The sequence below is a fragment of the Macrosteles quadrilineatus genome, unplaced genomic scaffold (genome assembly GCF_028750875.1).
Source record: "Macrosteles quadrilineatus isolate MER2022 unplaced genomic scaffold, UCM_ALF_1.0 Scaffold_8__2_contigs__length_117827958, whole genome shotgun sequence".
Lineage (NCBI taxonomy): Eukaryota > Metazoa > Arthropoda > Insecta > Hemiptera > Cicadellidae > Macrosteles > Macrosteles quadrilineatus.
The window spans coordinates 89,545,821-89,573,723 of record NW_026542601.1 but is presented as its reverse complement, the minus strand read 5'-3'; the positions used below and the strand labels follow the sequence as shown (position 1 = coordinate 89,573,723).

The window sequence follows — 27,903 nt, the reverse complement described above, 5'->3', positions numbered from 1 at the left end:
CAACTCAACTTACCCGACTCCATCACTCTACGAATTTCCTTCTCTAATATGGCAGCTTGTTTGTCGATTTGCTTCTGTTCTCTTTCCAATGCTTCCAGCTCATTCTGAATGTAGTTGGTAACATCTTTACCAAACTAAAAACAAAATTAATATTGTACTAGATTTCTTATAATTCCAATATTGTGCTGCTAGACTCCTAATAACTCCTTGCATACAAGATTTTTAAACATAAAGACATTGAAATTAATGTTTTCTTAGTATTAAAAAAAATCTTTCCCGCAAAAAATAGTTAGGGTTTTAGAATTAACAAAACATTACACTCATTAACATTTGTACTAACTAAAAAAATAAAACAATGACTGCTGTATTTATGCTAATTTATGATTATGATTATATGTCCCTGCATTGTAGCAAACAAATGCAATTAGTAAAATTTATATCCATAATTATGACATAGGAGGATTAGTATAGTGTTCAGTACTAATCCAATGGTGTAAATCTGTTCATGTATGATCATTGACAAAACCCTCAACTGAACTTCACATTGACAAGCCGATGGTGACATTTTGTCGAAACATGTCCTAACCTCCACATGTGACCTACGCTATGGATGGTGAGTGAGTAATAAATTCTACATTTGAAGGCAAACTAGTTTTTTAGAGGGAGAAATATATTTTATTTTCGGGAAACAACCCTTTCTCACCCCTCTACTGGGCTGTCTCTCGGGTGATATCCTCTCCATGAGTGAGGTGAAGGAGTGAAGGGGGGAGTTGGTAACAGGCTTCACAGAGTTGTCTTCCTTGTTGTTTAGCACCCAGGGTGGAGTGTTCTCTTCAATATCACCCTGGAAACATACAAGTTTACAGTTGGGTACCTGACAATCACTATAACCAAGACCTCAGGTCGCTGGTTCAATCCTGGGAAGTCAGTAGCTTTTGATGGTTAAAAACTGGGCCCAGCTGTCCTGGGCATTGAGTCCAGGCCAAATAAACATTTTTGATGCTAGCCTCCGGATTACGTTGAATATAAATTGGTTTAAATACCTAGTAATCCAATAGTCGCAATTTCTGTCACGCAACTAGTTTCGACTTCATACAGAAGTCATCCTCAGGCGTCCAGTGGATGTCAAAATAATCACTTCATCAGAAGGTCGTCGATTCACACATGTTCACATGATTCACACGCAAACACAAACACGAACATAGTCACATAAAAAAGGTACATTTACAACAATAATAATACAAATTAATGGTGATACAGTAGAGTCCCGATAGTCCGAAATGGTTGGGACCGGGCCCATTTCGGATTACCGAATATTTTGGATTAAAAGTTTTTTTTTTTATCTTTTTTATTTTTTGAAATTTTTTTTTCGTTTTAGGACGCAGGCACGAGCCCTGGATTGTTTTTCACATTACTTAAGGCTAGACCTAGTGGCTGCAGCATTATCACTTGGTAAAATCCATTTGTGATTTGGCGGATAAAAATGAAAAATGTAAATAACAAAAATGGTGAAATATTTACTAAAATACTCTACAAAAAAGTATATCTCGCCCGGCCGCTACAGAATACTTTGACGAGGTACAGCTAACTGTGTTAAAAGTTTAATAAAAAAATTTCAAAAGATTTTCAAACAATTTTTTAAAAAAATTCAAAAACTTTCAAAAATTGTCTAAAAAAATTAAAATGTTAATTTTGTTTATAAAAAATATATCTTTTGGTTACGGATTAAGCGGACTTTCGGATTACCGAAGTTCAGATTATCGGGACTCCACTGTACAACCTTCTGATGAAGTGATTATTTTGACATCCACTGGACGCCTGAGGATGACTTCTGTATGAAGTCGAAACTAGTCGCGCGACAGAAATTGCGACTATTGGATTACTAGAAGCAGGTATTTAAACCAATTCAAATAAACATTTCATCCCAATCGGTAAGAAAGCTAAGCCGATCATCTCACTCCATTCTACCTAAACCAAATTGTATTCATATTTAGCTCAAAATACGGACCTAGATGTGTGTTGCAGTCTTAAAGTAATCCTAATCATCACAGACATATAGGCACATACTGTCTAATATTGTCATATAGTCTTTTTTTATTCCTGTACCGTTAATTGAGTCAATGGGGCATTTTGTAATTCTTTCTTGGTCATAAAGATTTAGGATCAAGAGTCAAATGAGACAATAACAAAAATATTTCTTACTTTTGAAGGTGACATCAAGTGAAGAGGCGAACTTTGCTCACTGGATTTCTCACTTGGAGTGTTTTCTCTGCCTGTAAAATATAGGATTATAAATAGTATAGGAACTCAATAACTCAAACCTTGATATGCCAAATTCCTTGATATATTGAAGTTTTCATAATTCCCTTGAAACGGGTTCTCTTAAATTAGCCTGAGAGTTATTGAGATTAATTTGTCCACATCGGATGTCTTGTCATTCGTTACATGTGAATGTAAAACGTTGACACAAGACAAAAAAAGTCATAACAATAGTTGATGAAATGTCAAAGGAAAATCCTTTGAGAATGTGGAATACCAGAAAAATTATGATGCTGAAGTTGGATCCTTACATTGTGTTTACAGATACAAGTCAGAAAATAAATCACCTGTTTAACCTATATTACCATTATGATAAAATAATAATACACTATTGTGTGTGCACAAATAATTTTTGTTTTAAATTTTATACAGTATTAAAACAAACAAGTTAATTTTCTTTTTAACTGTATATATTTAATGTTCCAAACTTATATTTTGTTTCGTTTCGGATTTTGGTATCTTTTTGGACTCATTACAAGTTTGAATGTTGACTTTATATGTACTGTCATTTTAAAAGATCCTACGACTCTGTACTGTTCTCAATGAACGTGTAAATAAAGTATATTGTCTATTGTTGTATTACAAGCCAAAACAACAAATTTGCATAGCCAAAAAGTTGTATATTTCAAAATAGAATCAAGTATTATTACAATAGCTTTGGATTGAGATTTCCAAAAAGAAACGGAAACAAAATGTTATTTACTTGGTGAGAAGGGAGATGTGTTGACGACGCCCAGTCTCGCCTCAGCTATCAACCGTCTCGCCCTCTCCCTCAAGTGTTGTTGTCTTTCTTCCTCACCCTACAAAAATGTCTTTGATTAGTAGATATTACGTTATGTTGCTAATTGAGATAGGGACACAACTGGGCGTATTTTAACCCAAATATGAGAGGAGGATGAGTATAGAAATAGAATATGGTCATATACCTTGTGTTAGCTTTGTTGCAGACTACATGCCAGAATCGAGAACATCCAGTAGCTAGATAAGTAGATTAGCAAATAAAATGGCGACCTTAGAGTGCTTTGCAATGCTTGTTGATTTAATCCTGAGAAAAGTCAGTAGCTTTTTGAACTGAACCTAGCTCCCCTTATTAGGATTTTAACAAGTGGTCCTTGCTAAAGAAATACCTGGTCATGGTCAGTTACAAGGTACACAAGTTATGTTACACATTCTACTCCTCAGATTCTAAACCTAAATAGTTGTTTAAATGTCAGACAATTTACATGGCTGAAGGAGAATGGTTTCTCTATGGTTAAAACAATTCTTCAAACTATGCTAAACTATGTCCCTTATCAAAAAAAAATCTCCTGATCTTCAGCCAGTTGGCTTTCTCTTAAAATATCACTTCAGCTGTTTAATTAAACTAAGATTTGCCTACAATAATACAAGATGTTTGAATGGTAATCATTGTTTATGACATTGTTAAAAATGCAATCTTTTGAAAACCTGTATTATTCCTCCAGATAATCTATATTAATCTTTGAGTAGACTCTTTTAAAGTCATTGGAAATTATAACTTTTATTTGTTTTAAAATAACGCCTGTACCTGTAATACTTCGCAAGTTCTCAAATTCGAGCAACAGGTACACAAGTTATATTGTATGTCCTTCGTAAGGATCAAAGGATCACAACATATATATCACCAGTAGTAAAAACAAAAGTGAAAACATTATACAAGCACTAAGCAGTTTGCCATACCTGCACAGGCGAGGTTGGTTGAGAGTTTCTCGCTACATCTCTCCTCGCTTGTTCCAACAGTTGTCGAGCTCGCTCCCTCAGCTCCTCGTGACGATTCACTCCTCGCTGACTCTACATGCATAAACACCATGCATCTCACTAACTCGCTGCATTCACTGAGTTATCAATCATAGCTCAACACTCTTACACACTTCAGTGTTTTGAGAGGGATTATGAGTCAGAGGATTTAGTGTTCAACCACAAAACATGAAAGAAAACTGTAAACATGAGTATTACAGGAGGTCTTTCAGTTTCTAAAACTATTTCAGAACACACAAATAACACATGCTGATATGTTTATTATTATCAGACTGAAATTAGATCAAAGGGAATACTGAACTCGTGTTAGGATTATAATTTTTAATAGTTAAACCTGGATTTATAAATTTTGATTTTTAAGGGCAATAAAATGGAAGATGAGTTGGTTGGTTTTGGAAGTTTAAATATTATTAAAAAAAACCCCCACAGCCAGACTAAGTAAAAAACACTTGTAGAAGCAAACCTAATTGCTTATTAAACTGTTACAAGCTGTTGTTAAATACTAAATAGTTAAATAGGGAATAATTCTAACATTATTAAGAACAAATATTCAAATAAAAATCCAATCAGATAAATGGAAATTCGCTTAGTCTGCAGGATTGCTGTAGCAGTGTATTTATTTTTTACTTTATAACCTTAAACTTGACTGTTTAAGATCACTGAAGAGGAAACTACTACGATGCAAAAAATAAACCAGTGGTAAGGGTTAGAAGCAAACATTTCAAATAGTTTCAGTCTTTCAAGCCTAACTTTATTAAAATAAAAAAACATTTCATTAAAGTCTATTCTAAGATGTTTTCGTTGAAAACAAAAAAAATTAATTACAGTAGAGTTTCAAATAACCGCTCTTCATCTATCAACTCTTCCTGAAGACGATCAAGTACCAAGTAATCCTTTGCTATTTTGTGTGCATGATTTAAACACACATATATATTGGCCTTGGCCTGATTGTGTGACATTTTTACATTATAGTGCGCGAGTTGAGACAACCCCTTTTACGCCTGTCTGTAACTTTAATGGTCCGAAGATCTTTAGTGCCAAGGGCTTAAGGCACCTTCACTTCCTGATTTTTTTTGGTGTTGCATACCACAGTTTATCAACTTCTCATACCAGCAAACTTATGAGATACTCCTCTTGTCTCATGCAAACCTGTGGTTGTGTGGACGAGTATTGCCTTGTCCAAACTTGACGCGACCAGTTTATATTGGATGACTGAGACTCTACTGTACTGTAATTAGTAAATAGTAGTATTCAATTTCAACAGTTTGACCATTCACAAAACTGATAATAGTGATAATGTATAAATGTTTCTCACCATTTTGGACAGATCATTGCTGGTTGAATGACTCAAAGATCTAGTTTCTGATCCTTCCCTACTTGTGTTTCTTGTGGTGTTGGTTGAATTCATAACATCCTGAGGAAAGAAATTTAAAATTAAGAGTGTACCTACTGTTTGGAGAAAAACTTTTCTACTGTAGACTGTAAAATACTAGATACAAATTGGAAATACCAGAGCTAAGTAAATTGATGGCAGTTTGTAAAAAAAAATTGTAAATAAATTCTTGCTAAAACTAGGTTGTATTGGATAAAATAAAAACTATCTTTGTTTTAAGACTATACATGTCATTTCAAACTTACTGACTGAAATTAAAAAGAAAAAAAAACCATGTACATATTTAATCAATCTACACCAATCTTTTTAAACTCTATCTTAAGTTTTGAAATTAATTACTAAGAATTTTTTTCATGAAGCAAACTCACACTTCCTTGAGTTGGTAGAGTTTTTCTTCCGTCTTCATTTTCAGCATTTGCTTCATTCCTGAAAAGTTTTGGATTTACTAAAGTATACTTTAAAAACTATTCCTTAAAACAATTGTCAGGTGTTTGGCAGGGACGGTATGGGATATGAAGTTTTAAGCCACAAGGATTTAGGAAAAAGAGTTTAAAAGATAGAAAAACTCTAAAAATACTTGACTAAGATATGATTTTAAAAATGTCTGTTTTGATAACTTTTAAACCATATTGAAATCTTAAATTTGTTTCTTGTTCAAATGGTTTGTACTTAAATACTTAAAATTTCAAACTTGTTATAAAGTGCAAAAAAACCTAACTTTTGTCAACTTACATAGATAGATGAAGTATTAAAAAAATTACCGAAGAAATGCATTGAAACATTTTGAAAATCTATTTCACAGCTATATTAAAATATTTTTTACAGATTTTACAAAACCACATTTCAAGTAATTGCAGAGTGAAGGTAGGGCTTCATAAGATAACGTAGTGCCTTTCAGGAGGTTTTTACATTTCTACTCATTGCCACTAAATAGAAGTATAAAATAATACTGGATGTAAACTTACACATCCTCTTCTTCATCAGAGCCGAAAGGATCTGTGAGTTGTCTCCTGGTCATGAGCACAGGACGGGGAGTAGCATTGACTGGGGACTTGCTCTATGAACACAACAGTAATTTGTCAACAACACTTTTGTACAACAAAGTAAACTAAAGGCTGAAGATAACAAAACTAGACATATTATCACAATTGCAACACATGAAGCTAATCAACAAGTTTATATGGGCAGCAATAGAGTAATGCTGTTTACTATTCCTTTAGTTTCTATACATTTTGAACAGCTTCAACTACCAATTGTCTGAACTGCCCTCAGACCAAACAAAAGTTTAAATACCCCCGCCGCAGCAAACCTGCAGACTTAGCGAATGTCCATATACCTGGCTGGATTTCTGCTAAAATATTCCATAAAAATTGTCAGATTTATTTCCTATTTAGATAATATTAATTTTAGTGAGTTATTAGGTTTGCTGCTACGGGGAAGATATTGAAGCATTTTTTTATTGAAATGGTGATAGCTTAGTATGAATTAAACAAAATTGCCAAATTTGATTAAAATATATTCATAAACAAGAATACAACAGTATTATTTATCTCCATAAGAATAACATGGGGATTTTAAATTTACAATGTTTTTAATTATCTCCGTAATCGTTGGGAATACGACAACGCTTCAACATACAAAATTATTTCCTTTTCTTAAGATCTACAAAATGGTTTGGAGAGAGATTATGAAATTTTATGTTTTTAGGGTCAAAAATTAAAAAAAAAAACAATTTTCACCACACTAGGCCTATGATGTTTTTGGCTGTATTACATACGTTAATTGGTGGCTGAGAGTTACGTTTTGCTGGCCATGCCAGCTGTCATCGAAATTTGGGGACCGAGCAGGTTTTTACAGGCCGGGGCCGCAAAATCAGCTGTCCGCTTACTTACTTAAAACATGAATGCATTTTAAATACACAATCAAAATCCATAGCATTGCAATAGAATTGTGTTATTGTCGCCGTTGCCTAACAACTATTTATTTTTATTTTTGCTGATTCCTCAAATTATTTCTTTACATAACCTTAAAGTTGTAGTTGTGTTGACTATCAGTGTGCATTATTAATAGTGGTGAATAGTGGTAATAGGGTATAGTGTGGTGAAAAATAGCGTTCGTACCACGGGCCGAAATGGTTTTGCAGCTCTCGATCGATTTAAGTTCTCGACTTCGTCTCGAACTTAAAAACTATCTCGAGCCGGCAAAACCTCATTTTCGGCCCTAGGTACGAAATATACTATTTTACCCCATAAACCCCTGTTCCAATAGTCCGATTATGCTGGTTTGCGAACTTGTTCAAATAAACAAAGGTTTACATGTTTGTACCAAATTTCATCAAAATCGGATCATTTTTGTTTGAGTTGTCGCGCTAACGGACACACACACACACTCATATATATATATATATGAATTTGAACGGATGGTGTTTTTGGCCTCTGGGGACTTCAAAACGAAAAACAAATCGGTCCTGGGTCTAGGTCTTACCATGTGACCTACGGTAATAGCTTATTCCCTATATGGGGAATCCGCTAAAAATAAGAAATAACTATTTTTTTTTTCTTTTTTATTAAGAGGTTGGCGGCCTCTTTTTACCTTGCATTTGCCCGTCCACATAGACTAAGCGCCCGTGCGTGGATCGTTTACAGCAAAGCAAATATGAAATAAATATTCAAACTCACTATGAAACTATAACACACACTATGAGTAACTATGAAATAAATGTTCAAATTACGGTTTCCTTAGCTGAAAAAATGTTGGCCTATTACTCAAATTCAAAACCTCTTCTTCTTCTGGTCATATACAACAATTTAATCAGTAAACAAAATACACAGTCAAACAAAAATATTATTTAGGACCGTAAAATACAGTAGCAGGAAATAATATTGACATCATGACATACCTCAAAGCCAATGGTGGTTAGAGTCTACTTTACACAAGTAGAAAATTGAAATGTAAATATTTACAATGCAAAATGTAACATCAGCAGATAAACAAAATGGTATGAATACCTTTTCTCTGTTATTTTCCTTGTTGGAAAACTTTTCCTTTGTCGGTGATAGAACTTTGCCAAGAATGCTCTTAGAGCTGGCTAAAATGACATCCTTCACAGATGCCGGTGACTTCTCGCTACAATCATTCATATCAGCAACCGGAGCCAGTTTCAAGCGAAGGTTGTTCCTCAGGCTTTCCCTTTCCGTTTCCGCTTCTGACGAATCAACACTTTTGCTGAAAAATATTCATTTAGGTGCAAATAGATTTCATTTATACCACTCTGACTCCAGAGTGAGTACATTTAAGGATGTGTGATAGTTTTGTTGACTAAGATCAGCTGGTCCTTTAGCCAGTCAATTGTCAATGAAGGCTGGATCTAGTCGAAAAAGCTATTGAATTTTCTCGGATTAGTAAACTGACAGCAACGCAATGCGTAGGAATATTTGATCATATTTCATGAGGTTTTAAGATATCCAACAGACATTTAGTCAACAAAAAGAAACACTACAGATTCTTAAAATGTATCTTCTTTTTAAGAACAAACAAAATGAACAGATTAAACTCAGTACCGTGCAATGATTTTTGTAATTTAAACCAAACCTTGTTAATCCTCTTGTTTATCACTAAAACGTACAGAACTTTCTATTGTTTAACAAATTATGCTAGCTCAAATCAGCGTATGAATAAAGGCTAAAAAGGATTAAAGATTTTTTTTTATGTTTTCTAGATGAGTTGCTCAACACATGGACTTCAAACTACAGGACCACAATAAAATAGAAAACCTGGGCATTCAGTACTTGCAGAGACCTAGAATGTATAATTGTTATAACTGAAGATTTTGAGAATTATGTTAATTACCTCCAACTGTTGGAGACAGATTTTTGCTCTGACCCCTCTTTCTTGGAACGCATGTTCATTATCTCTTGTCCAAACAGTTGAACTGTAACGTCTGTGTCGTTGTCCGTGTTGAACCGACCAATCATGTACGAGGATTCATCTGTTGTCTTGCCGATCTGTTGCACTTCCAACTCATGGCCTGAAACGCAATAAAATGCAACAAACTAAGATTACTGAATAGTTATTATATTACTAAACACAGCCATTTAAAAACTCAAGACTGCCACAGGTACAAAAATCTAATTTCACTGACTTAGTCTGGAATGCAAAGGAGAACCTACTCTTAAGATAACAGTGATAACAAGAAAATAAATTGGCTAATTAAAAATCATTTGAAAAACACAGAACTATTTACAGTAATAAAAAGTGAGGTACTTAAACAAAGTGTTTGTAAGACTGGGCACCGGTCGGTAATAGTTGACTAGGGACTAATTTTAAGAACTAGATACCAATTTTACTACTACAATGGTGTTCTGCAAAAAATTCATCTAAACTGTAAAAAGGATGGTCGGCAAGCCAAACTATCATCTTTTGTTTTAGCTGAGTACAAGGAATGTGAAGTGTTTCACTTGCGAAGCAAATTACTATTTTTACGGATATACTAGCAAAACTTTGCTGTACTGTTGTTAGTATGGTGTAGGGCCTATCCAAAGCAGTTCTTCCCCTTGTGCAATATGAGTAAAAATTATTTCTAGTAATAAAAAAATTAGGATTTTGTTTTACAAAAATAACACACTCTAATATATACAAATTTACAGTTGATACCTGTTGCTTTAAAAAGAAGTTTACAACGGTCCCTTAACCCTGAATTGGTCAACAGAATCACAGCCTGTTTTTGAAGCTTTAAAATAATTAGAATGTGGGTAGAGTTACTCCACAGTAACAGACCATACTTTAACAGACTTTGAAAAAAAGCAAAATATGCAGATCCAACATACAAAGGAGGCACAAAATCTCTAAGACGTCTAATAAAAAAATGGGTTAATCAGCTTAAATCGCTATCCAAATCTATGCCTAATAAATTTACACTTGGCGACAAATTCTTTTCTTCCTCAGGTGTGCGACCTAACCTAAAAACAATAGTTTGAGTCTTTTCAGGATTCATAAAAAACCCATTGACACTGAACCAGTTCCTAGCTTCATTGAGGGAAAGTTTGGACAGATCTATGAGTTCACTAAAGGATCGGTTCATCCCATATTTTAAAGTATAAAATCCAATTTCATGGATGTATCCAGGTTTTTCTTCGGTTGACAAAATTCACACCATAAACACTTTTTCAAGGTTTTCACTATTGAGTGGGTATCATGACGCCCTGAAAGTAATTTTACATAGTTACGATGTTGCCCATTTTAACACACTTTTTAGTCTATCCAACATATCCAACCTAGGGAGGTGCTATGAGGGTCGGTTGAGAGCAGGTTATTTACATTATTACTACACACCTGTAAAGTGAGCTCTCAACTGGTAGAGGTATGTCATAACAGCCAGTTTGTCCGGAACTGTCAACACGTCCATATCTGCTGGCTCTATCACCCGAGGTATGCCAAGGGCTTCACCAGCATCAAACGCCTTCTTGCAGTTACCCTTCACATCGTGAGTTGTCAGTGAATCAAACTCACTGAAACAAACAGAAGCAATCCTAACTGTAGGTGGTATTACATCCTAGAAATAAAATACACAATTCAGCATCTCTAACAATAATAAATCAAATTAGTGTAGATAAGGAGTTGGTCACAAGTTTGATGTGAGGTTAGAAATTTAAGATCCAAAACAAACAAGTAGTTAATTACAATTTTTAAATTGTTAAATTTATTATCATTGACTTTGAATAGAGTAAACGCACACTTCTCATCCTATTATAAAATCTAAAGCCTATTTTTATACGTTTCATTATGGTATTGTTTCAATGACTACGGTCAACAGATTGTTTTTCTGTTATTTTAGGTTATATTTGATGATTTTTGCATTACGTATTAGTTGTTATAACACCAAAACGCAAGCAATAGTTACAAATATATTGTTACGATTAGTTAATAGAAGTTGATTGAAAAACAATAAAGAAATACTAAACAAGAATCCACCTTAAAATCGTGTTTAGATGACTCGTAAGGATGGTAGATCTACAAGGGTGGTTTAATATTTAGATATAGGCCAATTGTCAATTTTTAAGACTGGAGCCCCATTCAGATGGTTAAGTCAGGGTTCATTAGACAGTGTACTCACACAAGGTCAGGACGGAAGTGATGTATGACGGCGCAGAACGCCAGTCCGTTACGCCAAGAGGTGGTCAGGTTAGTGACCTTGACCCCAGGGTAGTCCTTGGTGACGTCCTTACACCACTCTAGCAAGTCCTGGCCTGGCGTGCTGTCTTGTAGTCTGGGCTGTGACTGTGGCTCTGGTACTCCTGCCTGTGCCATAACATGCATCCTAGAGATGTACTTTATATAACATAACAGGACGAATAACAGGATTGCTAAGCGTCAACTGTTGTCAGGCTAGCCTGTTGCGGCGGACTCCCTGTTATTAAAATAAGTTAACACTTTTTGGTTGCGTTGCGGAACGCCTAAAAAAGGATCCGCCAAACTCCGTTTATAATATTTCTGACAAAAACGTTCTCGATGATCAGTTTGCAGTTGTAGTGAATATTTAGTAATGTCTAAAACATTTTAAACTATCGCTGGGACACAACGGCCATTGACACTGGACTCTCAACACTTGGAAATTCGGCAACGTAGCTGAAATTACAGGATGCGGCAACCTGTTATTGGGGGAGGAAAACATTGCCGTTGTGTTGCTGGAAACAATGATAACTTGCATCTATAATGCATCCAATAGTCCTTTATTTAAAGTTTTCCCGTTAAATATATTGTTACTTTTGGTTAAAAGAGTGGTGGTGCTTTCTATAATATATATATTTGAAACCCTTCAAAAGTAAATAACAAAGTAGCCTAAATCCAGGGCACCGAGGAAAATGCTTTTATGCAATTCCATTGACTTTCTTACTTATGGGATCAAAATATTATCCTTGCTTGGATACCAGTACTATTGATCGCTGTAAATCCCAAAAATTAACTTTGATAAGTTCTGGCAGAATCAAAGCTGACTTGTTAATTTATTAATTTGTCCATTACCTTACATTTTTCTTTAAAAATACTGGTAGGCCTATACAATCCTTGCAAACCTTTCATTGAATTTACTTTTTTAGATATCTTAAAGATCTCAATTGGTCAAATAATATACATGTTCAAACATTCCCTGAGAAATTGAATATTACTGAATTTTATGAAAGCCTTATAATCTGATGTTGGTAATATTAACATATGTCCCTATCTTCATCTTCCCTCAAAATTTTTTTTGGTTCTTGTCCACACCGTTGGCATATTTTTAGAGGAGATGAAAGAAAGAGATATTCAAACGCTTTTTGGAAAAGCAATCCAAAACCATATGCTACCCTAATATTGTTTTCAAAATACAAATATTTATATATTATTCACTTTATCTTTGTTTAAAGAAGTTAAGACATTGAACTTACTATCTTAACTATGTGCGACAACAATACTCAACAATAATTACAACAAACGGACATAAACAACAAAGAAAAGATAAGGCTTATCGTTAAATGCCTCATTTACCCTGGCTGCAACAAAGACAAAAGGAAACTTTGTGACAATTTACGTCTCAATGTTAATTTTTGGTAGTGAAAATCCCAATGTGACTTAAAATCTAATCGTTAAACATTTAAATATCCTTTAGTTTTTAAATTAAATTCTTTGATACTTTTGAGTTTAAACTAATAACAGACTGTTACTAATCTGTTAACCTTATGAAGAGGACCTAACTTTATTTATAATATTAAAAAATCTAACTTAACTTTAGCTTTTAGTGAAAGTAAGTAATTTAGGCTAGTAAAGCATCAATTAAACGCAAGAGTACAAGTTGCTAACATCTTAAATTGGAACTTTCCTAAACTTTTCCTTTGAGTACTAAGCTTGTTATGAATTTTTACATTGAGCTCTTACACAATGATAAATCAATTTTAAAAAAAATCAAATAAATTAAACATGCCCCAACCCCCCCCCCCCCATACATCTTCCCTTACCATATTTTAAGAAATACCCATATTTTACAAAAAATTAACAATATATAGATAAATGAAAATGGAATAGTGAATAGTTGATGTGGTGTAAAGCCGTAAAGCCTACCTCTTTCAAATTAAGAGGCTGCAGCATTAGCCGAACATTCTTCGAGGGCTGGTTTTCAAGTGAACTGAAAATAATAAATACACATTAGGAGAGGTATTTTGGTTTAAAAAAGTTTCTGTCACCAAAATAAATAAAAAATATTTTTATTCCACTCAAGTTCTTTCACAACATGTTCTTGTTATTTGAGTCCCTAAAACTAGTTCTTGTCAGTAAAATTACTAACATTACTAGTTCCTGTCACTTAAGTCCCCAAAGCAACTAGTTTTTATTACTAAAATTCTCACAATGAATAGTTTTTATTTTAAATTGAAGTCCTTAAAAAAACAACTAGTTCTTGTCACTGCAATCCCTAAAATAACTAGTTTCTATCACTTCAGTCTCTAGAACAATCGGTTTTTGTCACTCAGGTCCCAAAAACAAGTTCCTTCCATTTATTTTCCAACGGCAGTTTAAACTGATTCACCACACACACACTAAAATTAGCAATCTAGTTTCGACAATTGATAAATGTCAGCAGTTATTATCAATCCTCCAAACCTAAGCATTCTTTTTGTCCAGTTGTAAAACATTCGCTTACATTGCTGACCAATCAAAAACCATTTATGAAGTTGTTGAATACTTTTGTTAGTGCCAGTGCAATCACGGATAATCATGATTACAGATATTTAAAAGGTTTGTTGTAAACTATACAATCTGAATAAGTTGAATAAATGCCTGTATTTTCTTTCTTCTCTTTCTTATCCACTTTTTAGCTTAAAATATCAAGCAAATGGAAAAAACATTTGTGATAGCAGTACATTACAGTAGGTATTAGAAAGAATGAAGAAAGTAAATTAGATTATGCTAATGTGTGTCCTTACAAATGCTAATACTAATGTTTAATTGTAAACAAAGCTTTTTTTTATGGTAGCTTAACTTAGTTCTCTTAAACAATGAGATTTCCAGTCATCATAGCTAATCCAACATTTAAAATTATTGTGATATTTAGTAAAGTTATAACAAAGATGCAAAATATAACAAATGCAGCATAAACATCCTTTGATTTGCTGAGTCAGGTCTATTTTTATTGTTTATGCCATAGTATTTTAACAGAACCTGATTATAATTGGAATTAAATGGGGTAACATTTCTAGGACTAATATATTTTGTAAGCAGTGATAATAACAAAAAATATCAGATTGTCCCTTCAGCCAGTCAGTAGTGTACATCAACTTTATCAGTGTTTGATAACCGTGTTCCTGGTAGTAGGAGGCAGTTGATAAATAGGAAGCTTTTTAATCCTATTGAATATGCTATTTAACACATTCACTAACACTTTAAACAATAGGAGTGTGGCAGCTGGTAGGCAGCGTGTTAATAGGATTCTTGGACAACACAACTCTCTATTAAGGGTTAGTTCAGTATCAAGGGGTTGATTCACCCTTGATATTAAAAGTATAATTTTATCAGAATAATTTTTAAAAACCTCAAACTTGAAATTAAATTCACAGATTATTCACGGTGATATTTGCATATTTATTGTGGTGTAGGTTAGGGAACTCATGCTGCGTAGAGGCGTAATCACAGTGACATCACAATGCAGCATTGTGCATTTTGGAGCAGTAAACATAGGAAGGAATGTTGGTAACTTACGTTAGCAACTATGTCACAGTGTGCAGTTGATCAGATATGATTCTGATTCCAGACCATGTTAACACAATGAATAAAAACAAAAGTGTTTAAGTTTGGAGGGATATTATTTTTTTAATGTATTTTTGGACAGGAATCTGGATATATTGAAGTGATCACAGGAGCCATCAGCAAAGTTTATGTATCGACAATTCACAAGAAACAATCGGTAGAGATTACCATGAACACGGTCATAGTTGATCATGATTTTACCACCAGGTCTATAATTGGCATTAAAATAATAACTATCACTAGACCTCATCTGCTAGACGGGTTGAAGCCTACGTAGAAGTGCAAATGAAGGTTGAACAAGGTGCATCAACCACTAAACATCTGAGTGACTCCTTACCTAGGCTGGTGAGAATCAGGCTGTCCAGAGTTGATGTTGCTACCACTTATGAGAGGGAAGCCTTTTTCTTCTCCGGCTAGAGGTGTTACATCTTCCCTCAAACTGGCAACTGCACACAAATTAACACAGTAAAACACAGTCTTCAGGATTACTGGTATTCCAGAGGAAAATCATTCAATAAAATTGTTCTTTAATTGGTGTCAGCTTCTAATTAAACAAAAGGTAATCCAATTAGGTCTACATTCTAAAAAAACATGATGACTTTACTTAACAACTTTGTTTATGCTGAATGAGGGCTATCGTAAATTAAGGTTCCCATCAAGCTCCCGTCGCAAACCAAGCAAGCTAGTTCAAATCTGAAACCAACCTTTCCTTACTTCATTCACCACTATTCTTGCTGGTTCCTACTCCTATGGGACCATAAGTTTTTCCATGCTATTAAAAACATCGTGAAAGAAAATATCCTGTCAACATTTTCTAAATCGAACCACTTTTCTGTACACATCTGTCAACTGGCAACAGTAATCACCAGGGATGACCCCTTCCTACATAAACCTAACCACAGACATGATTTATATTTTGGCGGGAGCATTAATTTTCTTTCACAAACAACTTTTAAAACTATGACCAGACAAACTTTTTTTTGTCCTAGGACACTAGGCACGAGCCCGGAATTGTTTTTGACATTAATTCAGGCTATACCAGACTAATAGTCCCTTAGGAATTGGAACAAGCAAGAATAGTGAAGTAAGGAACACGTTGGTCACTAGAAAACTTAATGTTAAAGGCCATTTTACTCAGCCAAAAGTGTGAGTCTAGCTCAAATTTTGAAGGTCTACAAACTAGTATGTAATTAGAACCACGAATCAATTTGTAAGAGAATTTTAGTATAGTGGTATTTTTGATCAAGTGATAAGGGTCTATACAAGTTTACAATAATACAATTATTAATTATCAATTAGTTGAGATGGGGATGCCACCTAAGTGTGTATTTTAACCCAAATTTGAGTGGAGGATGAGTGTAGAATAGTGTGAGATGATGTGTAGCTTTGTTACTGACTAAGATCAGCTGTTTCATCAGTCAGGATCATTTATTTAAAACCCAATGATCAGGGGCAGCTGGGTCTAGTTTCGAACATCAAAAAGCTGACTTTTCTCAGGACCAAACCAGACCTCTTGTATGTTAGGCAAGCACTTTAACCACCCAGCTATTGTCATTGTCCTAGGTACAGAGCCAGCATGCATTTGTATGGGTACAGGTACAGTTGCAATGCAATTTTCCCGGCCATTGTCTGGTAATGGATGAATGTTTGTGACTTATTATTGCAAGAACATAAACATTTCATAACGACCTCATTATTTGGTTGACAACTGTTAACAATATCTAGCTGTAAAACTCAATTGCACTGTAACCAGACGACAAGAAAGTTGTATTAAGTACGCTTCAATTTATAGTTCAGATACATCAACTATGACGAAAGCTAAATATCAACCGTTTGAATTCAATAACACACTGTCTTAGAATGTTAAGTTTGAGTCTGAAACTCACCACTCATCGGAGTGCTGGCGAACTCAGAGCCGCTCAGGCTGTTGGTCAACATGTCCAGTTGATTGGTCAGTTCAGACACTTCATGTAGGCTGTGTTTCATCGAGCCTTCTGTATATAGAAAAACAACAATGTGCTTCTGTCAGTCTAAATCTTATCTGCTGATGGTAAAAAAAAATTTATACTACAGCCAGAGATATAATACTGTAGCTTTTTCGAATGGTAAAAACATAAAAGGTAAGGATACAAACACTGATCCACTGACTGATAATGCAGATCCTTTCAAATATTGTTTGAATTCTTTTAGGACAGGAATCTCCTAACATTGACCTAGAAGGCAGGCTTCCATGGTCAAAGTAGAATATCTAATCTTGGTCATCGATAGACGACTTTTCAGATGGGTTGTAAAATCCATCTTCGAGCAAGCTAAAATTCAATTTTTTTAAGAGTTAAAATGTACCTTACCCAAATGCATCTAAAATGTTGACAAGATTTTTTTCTAGTTCAACTATTATCTCCAAAAGACTAAGATTTTATAATCTTATAACAACTATAAGAAATGGCCAAGATGTTTTATTGATGGAAAAATAAGACAATTCGAGTTTGGTTACTGTTAAGTTTGAGGTTTGGGCATAGATTTAAAAAATAATTTATTAAAGGCTGAAATTTCCTGAACATTATAATTCCTATTATGAACATTAAACATGCTGATGGAACCGCTATCTATATGAGTGGAATTCTACTAACCATCATCCTCTTCATCAAAGTCCTCCAATGGAGCAATGTCACTATTGTTATTGGTACTCATCAGACTAGCCATACTCTGCATGTCTTCATCCCTGCAACAACATCAGCTGTCAATATCACAAAGAACACTACACATCAAAGTCCTACAATGGAGCAATGTCACTATTGTTATTGGTACTCATCAGACTAGCCATACTCTGCATGTCTTCATCCCTGCAACAACATCAGCTGTCAATATCACAAAGAACACTACACATCAAAGTCCTCCAATGGAGCAATGTCACTATTGTTGTTGGTACTCATCAGACTAGCCATACTCTGCATGTCTTCATCCCTGCAACAACATCAGCTGTCAATATCACAAAGAACACTACACATCAAAGTCCTACAATGGAGCAATGTCACTATTGTTGTTGGTATTCATCAGACTAGCCATACTCTGCATGTCTTCATCCCTGCAACAACATCAGCTGTCAATATCACAAAGAACACTACACATCAAAGTCCTACAATGGAGCAATGTCACTATTGTTATTGGTACTCATCAGACTAGCCATACTCTGCATGTCTTCATCCCTGCAACAACATCAGCTGTCAATATCACAAAGAACACTACACATCAAACTCCTACAATGGAGCAATGTCACTATTGTTATTGGTACTCATCAGATCTGCATGTCTTCATCCCTGCAACAACATCAGCTGTCAATATCACAAAGAACACTACACATCAAACTCCTACAATGGAGCAATGTCACTATTGTTATTGGTACTCATCAAACTAGCCATACTCTGCATGTCTTCATCCCTGCAACAACATCAGCTGTCAATATCACAAAGAACACTACACATCAAAGTCCTACAATGGAGCAATGTCACTATTGTTATTGGTACTCATCAGACTAGCCATACTCTGCATGTCTTCATCCCTGCAACAACATCAGCTGTCAATATCACAAAGAACACTACACATCAAAGTCCTACAATGGAGCAATGTCACTATTGTTATTGGTACTCATCAGACTAGCCATACTCTGCATGTCTTCATCCCTGCAACAACATCAGCTGTCAATATCACAAAGAACACTACACATCAAACTCCTACAATGGAGCAATGTCACTATTGTTATTGGTACTCATCAGCTCTGCATGTCTTCATCCCTGCAACAACATCAGCTGTCAATATCACAAAGAACACTACACATCAAACTCCTACAATGGAGCAATGTCACTATTGTTATTGGTACTCATCAAACTAGCCATACTCTGCATGTCTTCATCCCTGCAACAACATCAGCTGTCAATATCACAAAGAACACTATACATCAAAGTCCTACAATGGAGCAATGTCACTATTGTTATTGGTACTCATCAGACTAGCCATACTCTGCATGTCTTCATCCCTGCAACAACATCAGCTGTCAATATCACAAAGAACACTACACATCAAAGTCCTACAATGGAGCAATGTCACTATTGTTATTGGTACTCATCAGACTAGCCATACTCTGCATGTCTTCATCCCTGCAACAACATCAGCTGTCAATATCACAAAGAACACTACACATCAAACTCCTACAATGGAGCAATGTCACTATTGTTGTTGGTACTCATCAGACTAGCCATACTCTGCATGTCTTCATCCCTGCAACAACACCAGCTGTAAATATCACAAAGAACACTACACATCAAACTCCTACAATGGAGCAATGTCACTATTGTTGTTGGTACTCATCAGACTAGCCATACTCTGCATGTCTTCATCCCTGCAACAATATCAGCTGTCAATATCACAAAGAACACTACACATCAAAGTCCTACAATGGAGCAATGTCACTATTGTTGTTGGTACTCATCAGACTAGCCATACTCTGCATGTCTTCATCCCTGCAACAACACCAGCTGTAAATATCACAAAGAACACTACACATCAAAGTCCTACAATGGAGCAATGTCACTATTGTTGTTGGTACTCATCAGACTAGCCATACTCTGCATGTCTTCATCCCTGCAACAATATCAGCTGTCAATATCACAAAGAACACTACACATCAAAGTCCTACAATGGAGAAATGTCACTCTTGTTGTTGGTACTCATCAGTCTAGCCATACTCTGCATGTCTTCATCCCTGCAACAACACCAGCTGTAAATATCACAAAGAACACTACACATCAAAGTCCTACAATGAAGCAATGTCACTATTGTTGTTGGTACTCATCAGACTAGCCATACTCTGCATGTCTTCATCCCTGCAACATCAGCTGTCAATATCACAAAGAACATTACACATCAAAGTCCTACAATGGAGCAATGTGTCTGTTGTTGGTATCAGACTAGCCATACTGTGCTTGTCTTCATTCCTGCAACAACATCAGCTGTCAATATCACAAAGAATACTACACATCAAAGTCCTACAATGAAGCAATGTCACTATTGTTGTTGGTACTCATCAGACTAGCCATACTCTGCATGTCTTCATCCCTGCAACATCAGCTGTCAATATCACAAAGAACATTACACATCAAAGTCCTACAATGGAGCAATGTGTCTGTTGTTGGTATCAGACTAGCCATACTCTGCATGTCTTCGTCCCTGCAACAACATCAGCTGTCAATATCACAAAGAACACTACACATCAAAGTCCTACAATGGAGCAATGTGTCTGTTGTTGGTATCAGACTAGCCATACTCTGCATGTCTTCATCCCTGCAACAACATCAGCTGTCAATATCACAAAGAACACTACACATCAAAGTCCTACAATGGAGCAATGTGTCTGTTGTTGGTATCAGACTAGCCATACTCTGCATGTCTTCATCCCTGCAACAACATCAGCTGTCAATATCACAAAGAACACTACACATCAAAGTCCTACAATGGAGCAATGTGTCTGTTGTTGGTATCAGACTAGCCATACTCTGCATGTCTTCATCCCTGCAACATCAGCTGTCAATATCACAAAGAACACTACACATCAAAGTCCTACAATGGAGCAATGTGTCTGTTGTTGGTATCAGACTAGCCATACTGTGCTTGTCTTCGTCCCTGCAACATCAGCTGTCAATATCACAAAGAACATTACACATCAAAGTCCTACAATGGAGCAATGTGTCTGTTGTTGGTATCAGACTAGCCATACTGTGCTTGTCTTCGTCCCTGCAATATCAGCTGTAAATATCACAAAGAACACTACACATCAAAGTCCTACAATGGAGCAATGTGTCTGTTGTTGGTATCAGACTAGCCATACTGTGCTTGTCTTCGTCCCTGCAACAATATCAGCTGTCAATATCACAAAGAACACTACACATCAAAGTCCTCCAATGGAGCAATGTCACTATTGTTATTGGTACTCATCAGACTAGCCATACTCTGCATGTCTTCATCCCTGCAACAACATCAGCTGTCAATATCACAAAGAACACTACACATCAAAGTCCTACAATGGAGCAATGTGTCTGTTGTTGGTATCAGACTAGCCATACTCTGCATGTCTTCATCCCTGCAACATCAGCTGTCAATATCACAAAGAACACTACACATCAAAGTCCTACAATGGAGCAATGTGTCTGTTGTTGGTATCAGACTAGCCATACTGTGCTTGTCTTCATCCCTGCAACATCAGCTGTCAATATCACAAAGAACATTACACATCAAAGTCCTACAATGGAGCAATGTGTCTGTTGTTGGTATCAGACTAGCCATACTGTGCTTGTCTTCGTCCCTGCAATATCAGCTGTCAATATCACAAAGAACACTACACATCAAAGTCCTACAATGGAGCAATGTGTCTGTTGTTGGTATCAGACTAGCCATACTGTGCTTGTCTTCGTCCCTGCAATATCAGCTGTCAATATCACAAAGAACACTACACATCAAAGTCCTACAATGGAGCAATGTGTCTGTTGTTGGTATCAGACTAGCCATACTGTGCTTGTCTTCGTCCCTGCAACAATATCAGCTGTCAATATCAGAAAGAACACTACACATCAAAGTCCTACAATGGAGCAATGTGTCTGTTGTTGGTATCAGACTAGCCATACTGTGCTTGTCTTCGTCCCTGCAATATCAGCTGTAAATATCACAAAGAACACTACACATCAAAGTCCTACAATGGAGCAATGTGTCTGTTGTTGGTATCAGACTAGCCATACTGTGCTTGTCTTCGTCCCTGCAACAATATCAGCTGTCAATATCACAAAGAACACTACACATCAAAGTCCTACAATGGAGCAATGTGTCTGTTGTTGGTATCAGACTAGCCATACTGTGCTTGTCTTCATCCCTGCAACATCAGCTGTCAATATCACAAAGAACACTACACATCAAAGTCCTCCAATGGAGCAATGTGTCTGTTGTTGGTATCAGACTAGCCATACTGTGCTTGTCTTCGTCCCTGCAACATCAGCTGTCAATATCAGAAAGAACACTACACATCAAAGTCCTCTAGTAAAGCAATGTCACTGTTTTTCATAAATTCACTAACTAATCTATTGTCGTTCTCAAATTGCTGTAAAAATTTAAATTTTCTACAAGGAATAATTTTATTCTTTTATATTATTTCATTGGTACTCAACAAACGTTTGAGTAATAGTAATTTGTGTAAGAAATTTGTTAACAAGTTGTGGAATAATAATTGAAAACTATTGATAACATATTTATCTCTGTTCTAAACAATTCTGGAATAACAAAAAAAGTAATATAAATTATTGTATGATGTAGCAGTCTACATTTTCACAGGGAAAAGTACTATTATCTTTTGCTAAATAAGGTAAAACCCTTTTCTCATAAAAAATTATTTACAATAATAGCCTACTAAAAATTATTGGAAAATATAGGCCTACTCCTTTTTCAAAAGACAAAATTTTTAAACTGAGATTTATCTTTTACATGAAAATGTTTTGCTACAATGAAATACGCCGATACTTACGTTGCTTTTCCTTCCCTCAAAAACACACAGGACAATGTGCACTCTAGAGTGGCAGAAGTAATTTTCTTAGTAGTTGGCTTCATGATGAGATTCAAGTCATGCTGAGTTGATTCAATACTGGCATACTTCTTCATGTTAACACTTGCTACTGCGAGTTGTCTTCTTTTACCAGTAGGGCCAACCTATAGGATTTTATTTGATTGTACATTTTTGAGGTGTTGCCTTCCGGATTACCTTGTAACAATAATATTCTAGAGCTTAAATACCTTTTTGTTGCCAGCGTAATCCATTGGTCGTCTGGATAGCGACCGGTTTCGACACTCAAGGTGGCATTGTCAAGCTTTAAAAGATGTGTTGTCACTCCTAGAAGGTCGTCAAGAAGTCTTTAAAACAAAAACACGAGACACGAACAAACATATTCATAAAGAAATAACACAGTATGGCGATACAACAACACTAATGATCCCGCTGCGGATTCAGGGTGTAAGTCTAGACTGCCGTCGCTGTGTCCTTACCTTCTTGACAACCTTCTAGGAGCAACAACACATCTTATAAAGCTTGACAATGACACCTTGACTATCGAAACCGGTTGCTATCCAGACGACCAATGGATTACATTAGCAACATAAAAGGTATTTAAGCTCTAGAATAATATTGATTATAAAGTGACTGAATTTTGAATAAATAAATAATATGTGTGAGAAAAAGAATGCATTTATTCACTCAAAGGTGAAAAACAATTGTCACACTTTATACGACTTACAAATAAACGTACAATATAAACATCTCCCTTTTATCCATAAGAAGCAGAGTTTGTAGCTTAAATAGTTAAATAACTTGATTTTTTCTACATTTATCTGACCTTAATCTGTTTTGGGTGTGCAAACGTCAGTGCACATTGTATAGTCTAGGTGTGAATTTGATTTTTCACATCTTGCAATAGTTTTGCTAGTCAGTTATTGATCGACGTATCAGTCAGATATTGGTCATATATAGTCCTGATAGGAAATTTACAACACAATCTCATTAGCAATACTCTTAAGAGATGGATAAAACCCAACTACATAACTATTTTGAAAACACATTCGTTATTAAGATGTTTTTGCTAATGATTGTCTTGTTATTCAGTTTTTAATGAAGTAATGTTTATCAGCTAATAGGCTAAATGGATCAAATTACCCTAGGGATTGTATGGTAGGCTATATTTTGATCAGAAAATAACTAAACTACATTTTAACACCTAAGCGATACATTTCAACAAAATAAATGCTTTTAATATTTAGTTATTGGGCTACTAAAGTGTAAAAAAGAGTAAAATGCAGAGTAAAGGGTTTTATTTTAGCTCAGAAAAAAAATCATCAACACAAGTTATACCATGTTTAATCAAAGATCATCCATTAAAGATATAGGCAAATTAAAACCTCCATGATGTGCAATTGTGTGGGGGTTTTCTAAATTTTGGAATAAAATGAAGTTATCTGAATTCAGTTAAATTTGTCTCAATGGGGGTTGAAATATACTTTGCAAAAATTAATGCTTATTTATTTACCTTCTTATAATTGGAATGTAGGTTACTTATCGACCAAATATTAATTTATTTTAATAAGCCTTCAGCATTTCTCTAGTAAAGGGGTTAAATATTGTGTCAGGTTTCAAGGATAAAAAGCCAGAAACAAAGAAAACTATACAGGCACGCAGCATATGGAATAAAAAGACTAGTAGTCAAGATATTCAGCAAAGCTAAAATAAAGGAACTCACGTCTTCTAGAACAAAGGTCCATTCCTTGTCCTCCAGCTCTTGAGTGCGAGGATCCTTGAAGAGTGTCACAGATATATCCTTGTTCTCAGGGACAGCCCACACAGCAAGACCTCGGAGAGGATCCTTCATGGTTGGTTCCCAGGGCAAAGCTTCGGAAATCACTCTGCGGCTTCTCCTCGTCCAAATGACACTCAATCTATTTGGTTTCCTTGATTTTGGAATAGAAATTTAAGATCAGTAACATTTGGTTATAAGCACTTAAAAGTTTCTTTAAGATGTCTGTCTTTTAATCTTAGATGGATAAAAAGAATAATATCATACCACAGGTCATTCTAGCGAATTTCCCTATAGGCTAGGGAAGATTGAGAAGAAGCTATGACCATAAAGTGGCACGGTGAGACTTAGAGACCAATTTACTAATTCATTTTGATTGTCCCCAGAGGTTGAAAATACTAACTTATTTGTACAATTATTATAGCCTACGGCCTACATCAGTTATATATGCGGGTGTCCTTGAACGCGACAGGTCAAGTAATTTTGGTCCTATTTTGATGTGTCATGAACGCATAGAGCTGGATACACTTTAATGAGTTCGTAAATCAGCAAGATCGGGTTATGGGAACAGAGTGTTTATGGGTTTTAAAATGGTTTCTTTAAAATTTTTATTCTCAAAACATAGCCTTAAAATGCCTCATTTGCATTAAAACCATAGTTAAAGCTAACAAAAACCAATATAATTTTGTACATTGAACCGTTATATAAGGATTAAAAGTTATGGAGAAACTCCAAAAAACTAAGTTAAATTTACTTACCATTTGGGTGTAGTTTCAACAGTCACTTGATGGTAAGAAACAGTAAATTGAAACTTTGCTGCTCGTTTGTTGACTCTCTGCAATCGTTTCCAAACAGAACCCATGGCTGCAAAAGGACCCGTGATGGATCAGCCTGGAGATCGAAAGATAAATTCAAAAGAAAATCAAAAGATTGTTAGGTAGTTTATGAAGTAGACCTATTAACAACTTTGGTCCTAGATATTTACTGTATTCAATCAAGTCAAGGGCATTGAATTAGGTACTAAACAAAATTTGTAAAATGTTCATGTCCGGACAGTAAGAATATGAATGTTGGAAGAAAGTCGATTTGCATTAAAATCTTTGTGACTTCTTATCGAACACATAACTTACTTCATTCGAAAATTGGATAGACCTACAGTAGACTCCCTCTTATCCGTAACTTACTCCTCGGGACCGAGGCCAGTCCGGACAACGGTTTTTCTGGTTAAACCGACGTCCCCTTTTCTGGTTAAACCGACGTCCCCTTTTCTGGTTAAACTGACGTCCCCAAAAACTCGTTAAAACGGACCGTTTAAATGCATACTGTATACAGTATTTAACTTAAATTTAGGAGAGCATTGTATTTAGACACGTGATCTATGGTCTCAAATCTTTCCCCCAAGAACAGTTGTTTTCAGTAGGCCTACCGCCCACTTCCTGCCGATCTAGTCCGGTTAAACCAATGTGCTGATAAAAATTGTCCGGTTTAAGATATTAAGATAGGTACATTTTCGCCAAGCGCGGTCCAGTTAAGCCGATGTCCAGTTAAAAGGTGTCCGGATAAGAGGGAGTCTACTGTAACTTTTAATTAGTTTAATCCCTTGTCATTTTTAAAGCTTTAGGGTAAGTACAGTTTCTTAACCCTTTGAGTGCCAACGTCCGGGGAACCGGACGTTTTTAAAACGAGCCAAAAGTGCCGACGTCCGGCCGACCGGACGTTTTTAGAACGAGCCAAAAGTGCCAACGTCCGGTCAGCCGGACGTTTCGTAATGATCGAACAGTTGTCATAACAACCGAATGGATACTCGGATTATTTTAACCCATATATTAACATTGAGTCGAAAGTTACTAGATGCAATACATCGATTTTCGTTGGTCGAAATATCGAAAATTCGATTTTTACGAAATTTTAACCTAAAAATCGCCAGATCGCGCTCGGCATTTTTAGCGCGACCTTCGGGAAAAATCATCCGGCATTTTTTGAGCGTTACTTTTATTTCTCGCCTGGCACTCTAAGGGTTAACTGGGCTAAGCTAATATCAATTGAAACTATCGAATTTATCTATTATAAAATTAAACTATCATAACCTAACCTAACCAACCAAACTTGCTGATGGTGAAAAAATCGCATGAAGGTTTACTAATCGAATCGATAGTTTCAATCGATATTAGCATAGCCCCGTTAAGAAACTGTACCCAAGCTTTATCGTAGGCCACCAACTCTAAATAAAACTAGCCTATGTTTAACAAAGTACAAAATTGACATAAGACCTTAGATTTATCATAACTAATATGAATGATTTATTTAATAAAGCAAATTATTTTTGTGGTGAGATAGCAATTACCATTATGTCACTAAATAAAACAATAAAGTATTTAAAATATGCATTATTCCAGATCATATACTCATTGAACGAGCGTAAAAATATTTTGACAGATAGAGTATAGTTTATTGGTTTTCTGTCTACTGGTCCAAGGTTAATAGAAAAACAATGGCTTAAGGTAAGGCATTTATGAACAACAATTAGAGAATATTATCACCTACCCAATGAGTAATACCTTTTACTTGAAGAATACTGTCCTATTTAACTTAGTATGGTCAATAAATTGTGATTATGGTTCCATTGTCATTCCTCTAGCAGACAGACAAAACAAAACAGTAATCACGGAACAAAATTAACAATGACTCAGCGACGAGACAAGTGACAGGACATAAGCTACAGCTACTGCTACAGCAGGCAACTAGAACTAAAGCAGCAGGCAGCAGCAAAACAGCCTTGGCTTGGCAGGCTTTGGCATTGGCTTGAGCTTGAGCCGTGCCGTGAGCAACAAAACTCGGAATTGGGATAGACATGAAGAAAACATTGCATGAAACCAAACAAATCATAAAGCATCTAAGGAGCTATATATAAGTTTTACCATAGATTTTTACTATGTAATTTGGTAGTTCTGAATTCATCTGCATAGATCCTTCGCTAACATGTTGTGACCAACATTGGTTACAAAAATTTCCAAACAAAACAAACAAAGTGGGAAACGAACAACAACAAAATCTTGCGGTTGTCTAAAATAATACACCACTTTTCCTTTTGGTTCTTAAAGGAGTTGAAGCAGTTGTTTTACTTTTGTTTTGATGTTGATGTCTACGCCAGTGGCATTTATGTAATTAATTTGTAAAATTAAAACGCTTATTTTAGAGAAAGTGCTCCAAACCCATTAAATATTTTGTGAATGTGTCGGCAGTTTAACCACGGCCACCTTTAACTCGCAA

At 35.5% G+C, this 27,903-nt stretch overlaps 1 protein-coding gene across 2 annotated transcripts in view; it reads right to left on the bottom strand.

Moving 5' to 3' along the window:
* The window catches only part of LOC129000096 (EH domain-binding protein 1), a 33,016-nt gene extending 5,660 nt beyond the window's left edge, over nucleotides 1-27,356 (bottom strand). Inside the window, exons 1-20 of one of the 2 annotated variants that reach the window (XM_054426988.1) lie at nucleotides 27,178-27,356; nucleotides 25,392-25,524; nucleotides 24,580-24,787; nucleotides 22,821-23,002; nucleotides 17,890-17,981; nucleotides 17,146-17,253; nucleotides 15,597-15,705; nucleotides 13,580-13,643; nucleotides 11,601-11,785; nucleotides 10,820-10,995; nucleotides 9,338-9,515; nucleotides 8,497-8,713; nucleotides 6,454-6,545; nucleotides 5,857-5,914; nucleotides 5,411-5,509; nucleotides 4,018-4,128; nucleotides 3,023-3,119; nucleotides 2,203-2,273; nucleotides 704-844; nucleotides 14-134 (exon numbers count right to left, since the gene is read on the bottom strand). In XM_054426988.1, the coding sequence (XP_054282963.1) occupies nucleotides 14-134; nucleotides 704-844; nucleotides 2,203-2,273; nucleotides 3,023-3,119; nucleotides 4,018-4,128; nucleotides 5,411-5,509; nucleotides 5,857-5,914; nucleotides 6,454-6,545; nucleotides 8,497-8,713; nucleotides 9,338-9,515; nucleotides 10,820-10,995; nucleotides 11,601-11,785; nucleotides 13,580-13,643; nucleotides 15,597-15,705; nucleotides 17,146-17,253; nucleotides 17,890-17,981; nucleotides 22,821-23,002; nucleotides 24,580-24,787; nucleotides 25,392-25,495 (2,413 nt within the window). In that variant the 5' untranslated portion in view covers nucleotides 25,496-25,524; nucleotides 27,178-27,356. Of the gene's footprint in view, nucleotides 1-13; nucleotides 135-703; nucleotides 845-2,202; nucleotides 2,274-3,022; nucleotides 3,120-4,017; nucleotides 4,129-5,410; nucleotides 5,510-5,856; nucleotides 5,915-6,453; nucleotides 6,546-8,496; nucleotides 8,714-9,337; nucleotides 9,516-10,819; nucleotides 10,996-11,600; nucleotides 11,786-13,579; nucleotides 13,644-15,596; nucleotides 15,706-17,145; nucleotides 17,254-17,889; nucleotides 17,982-22,820; nucleotides 23,003-24,579; nucleotides 24,788-25,391; nucleotides 25,525-27,177 lie in introns of those variants that run through there. The other variant, XM_054426987.1, reaches the window with a different exon arrangement.
* Between the last annotated feature and the right edge of the window lie 547 nt (nucleotides 27,357-27,903).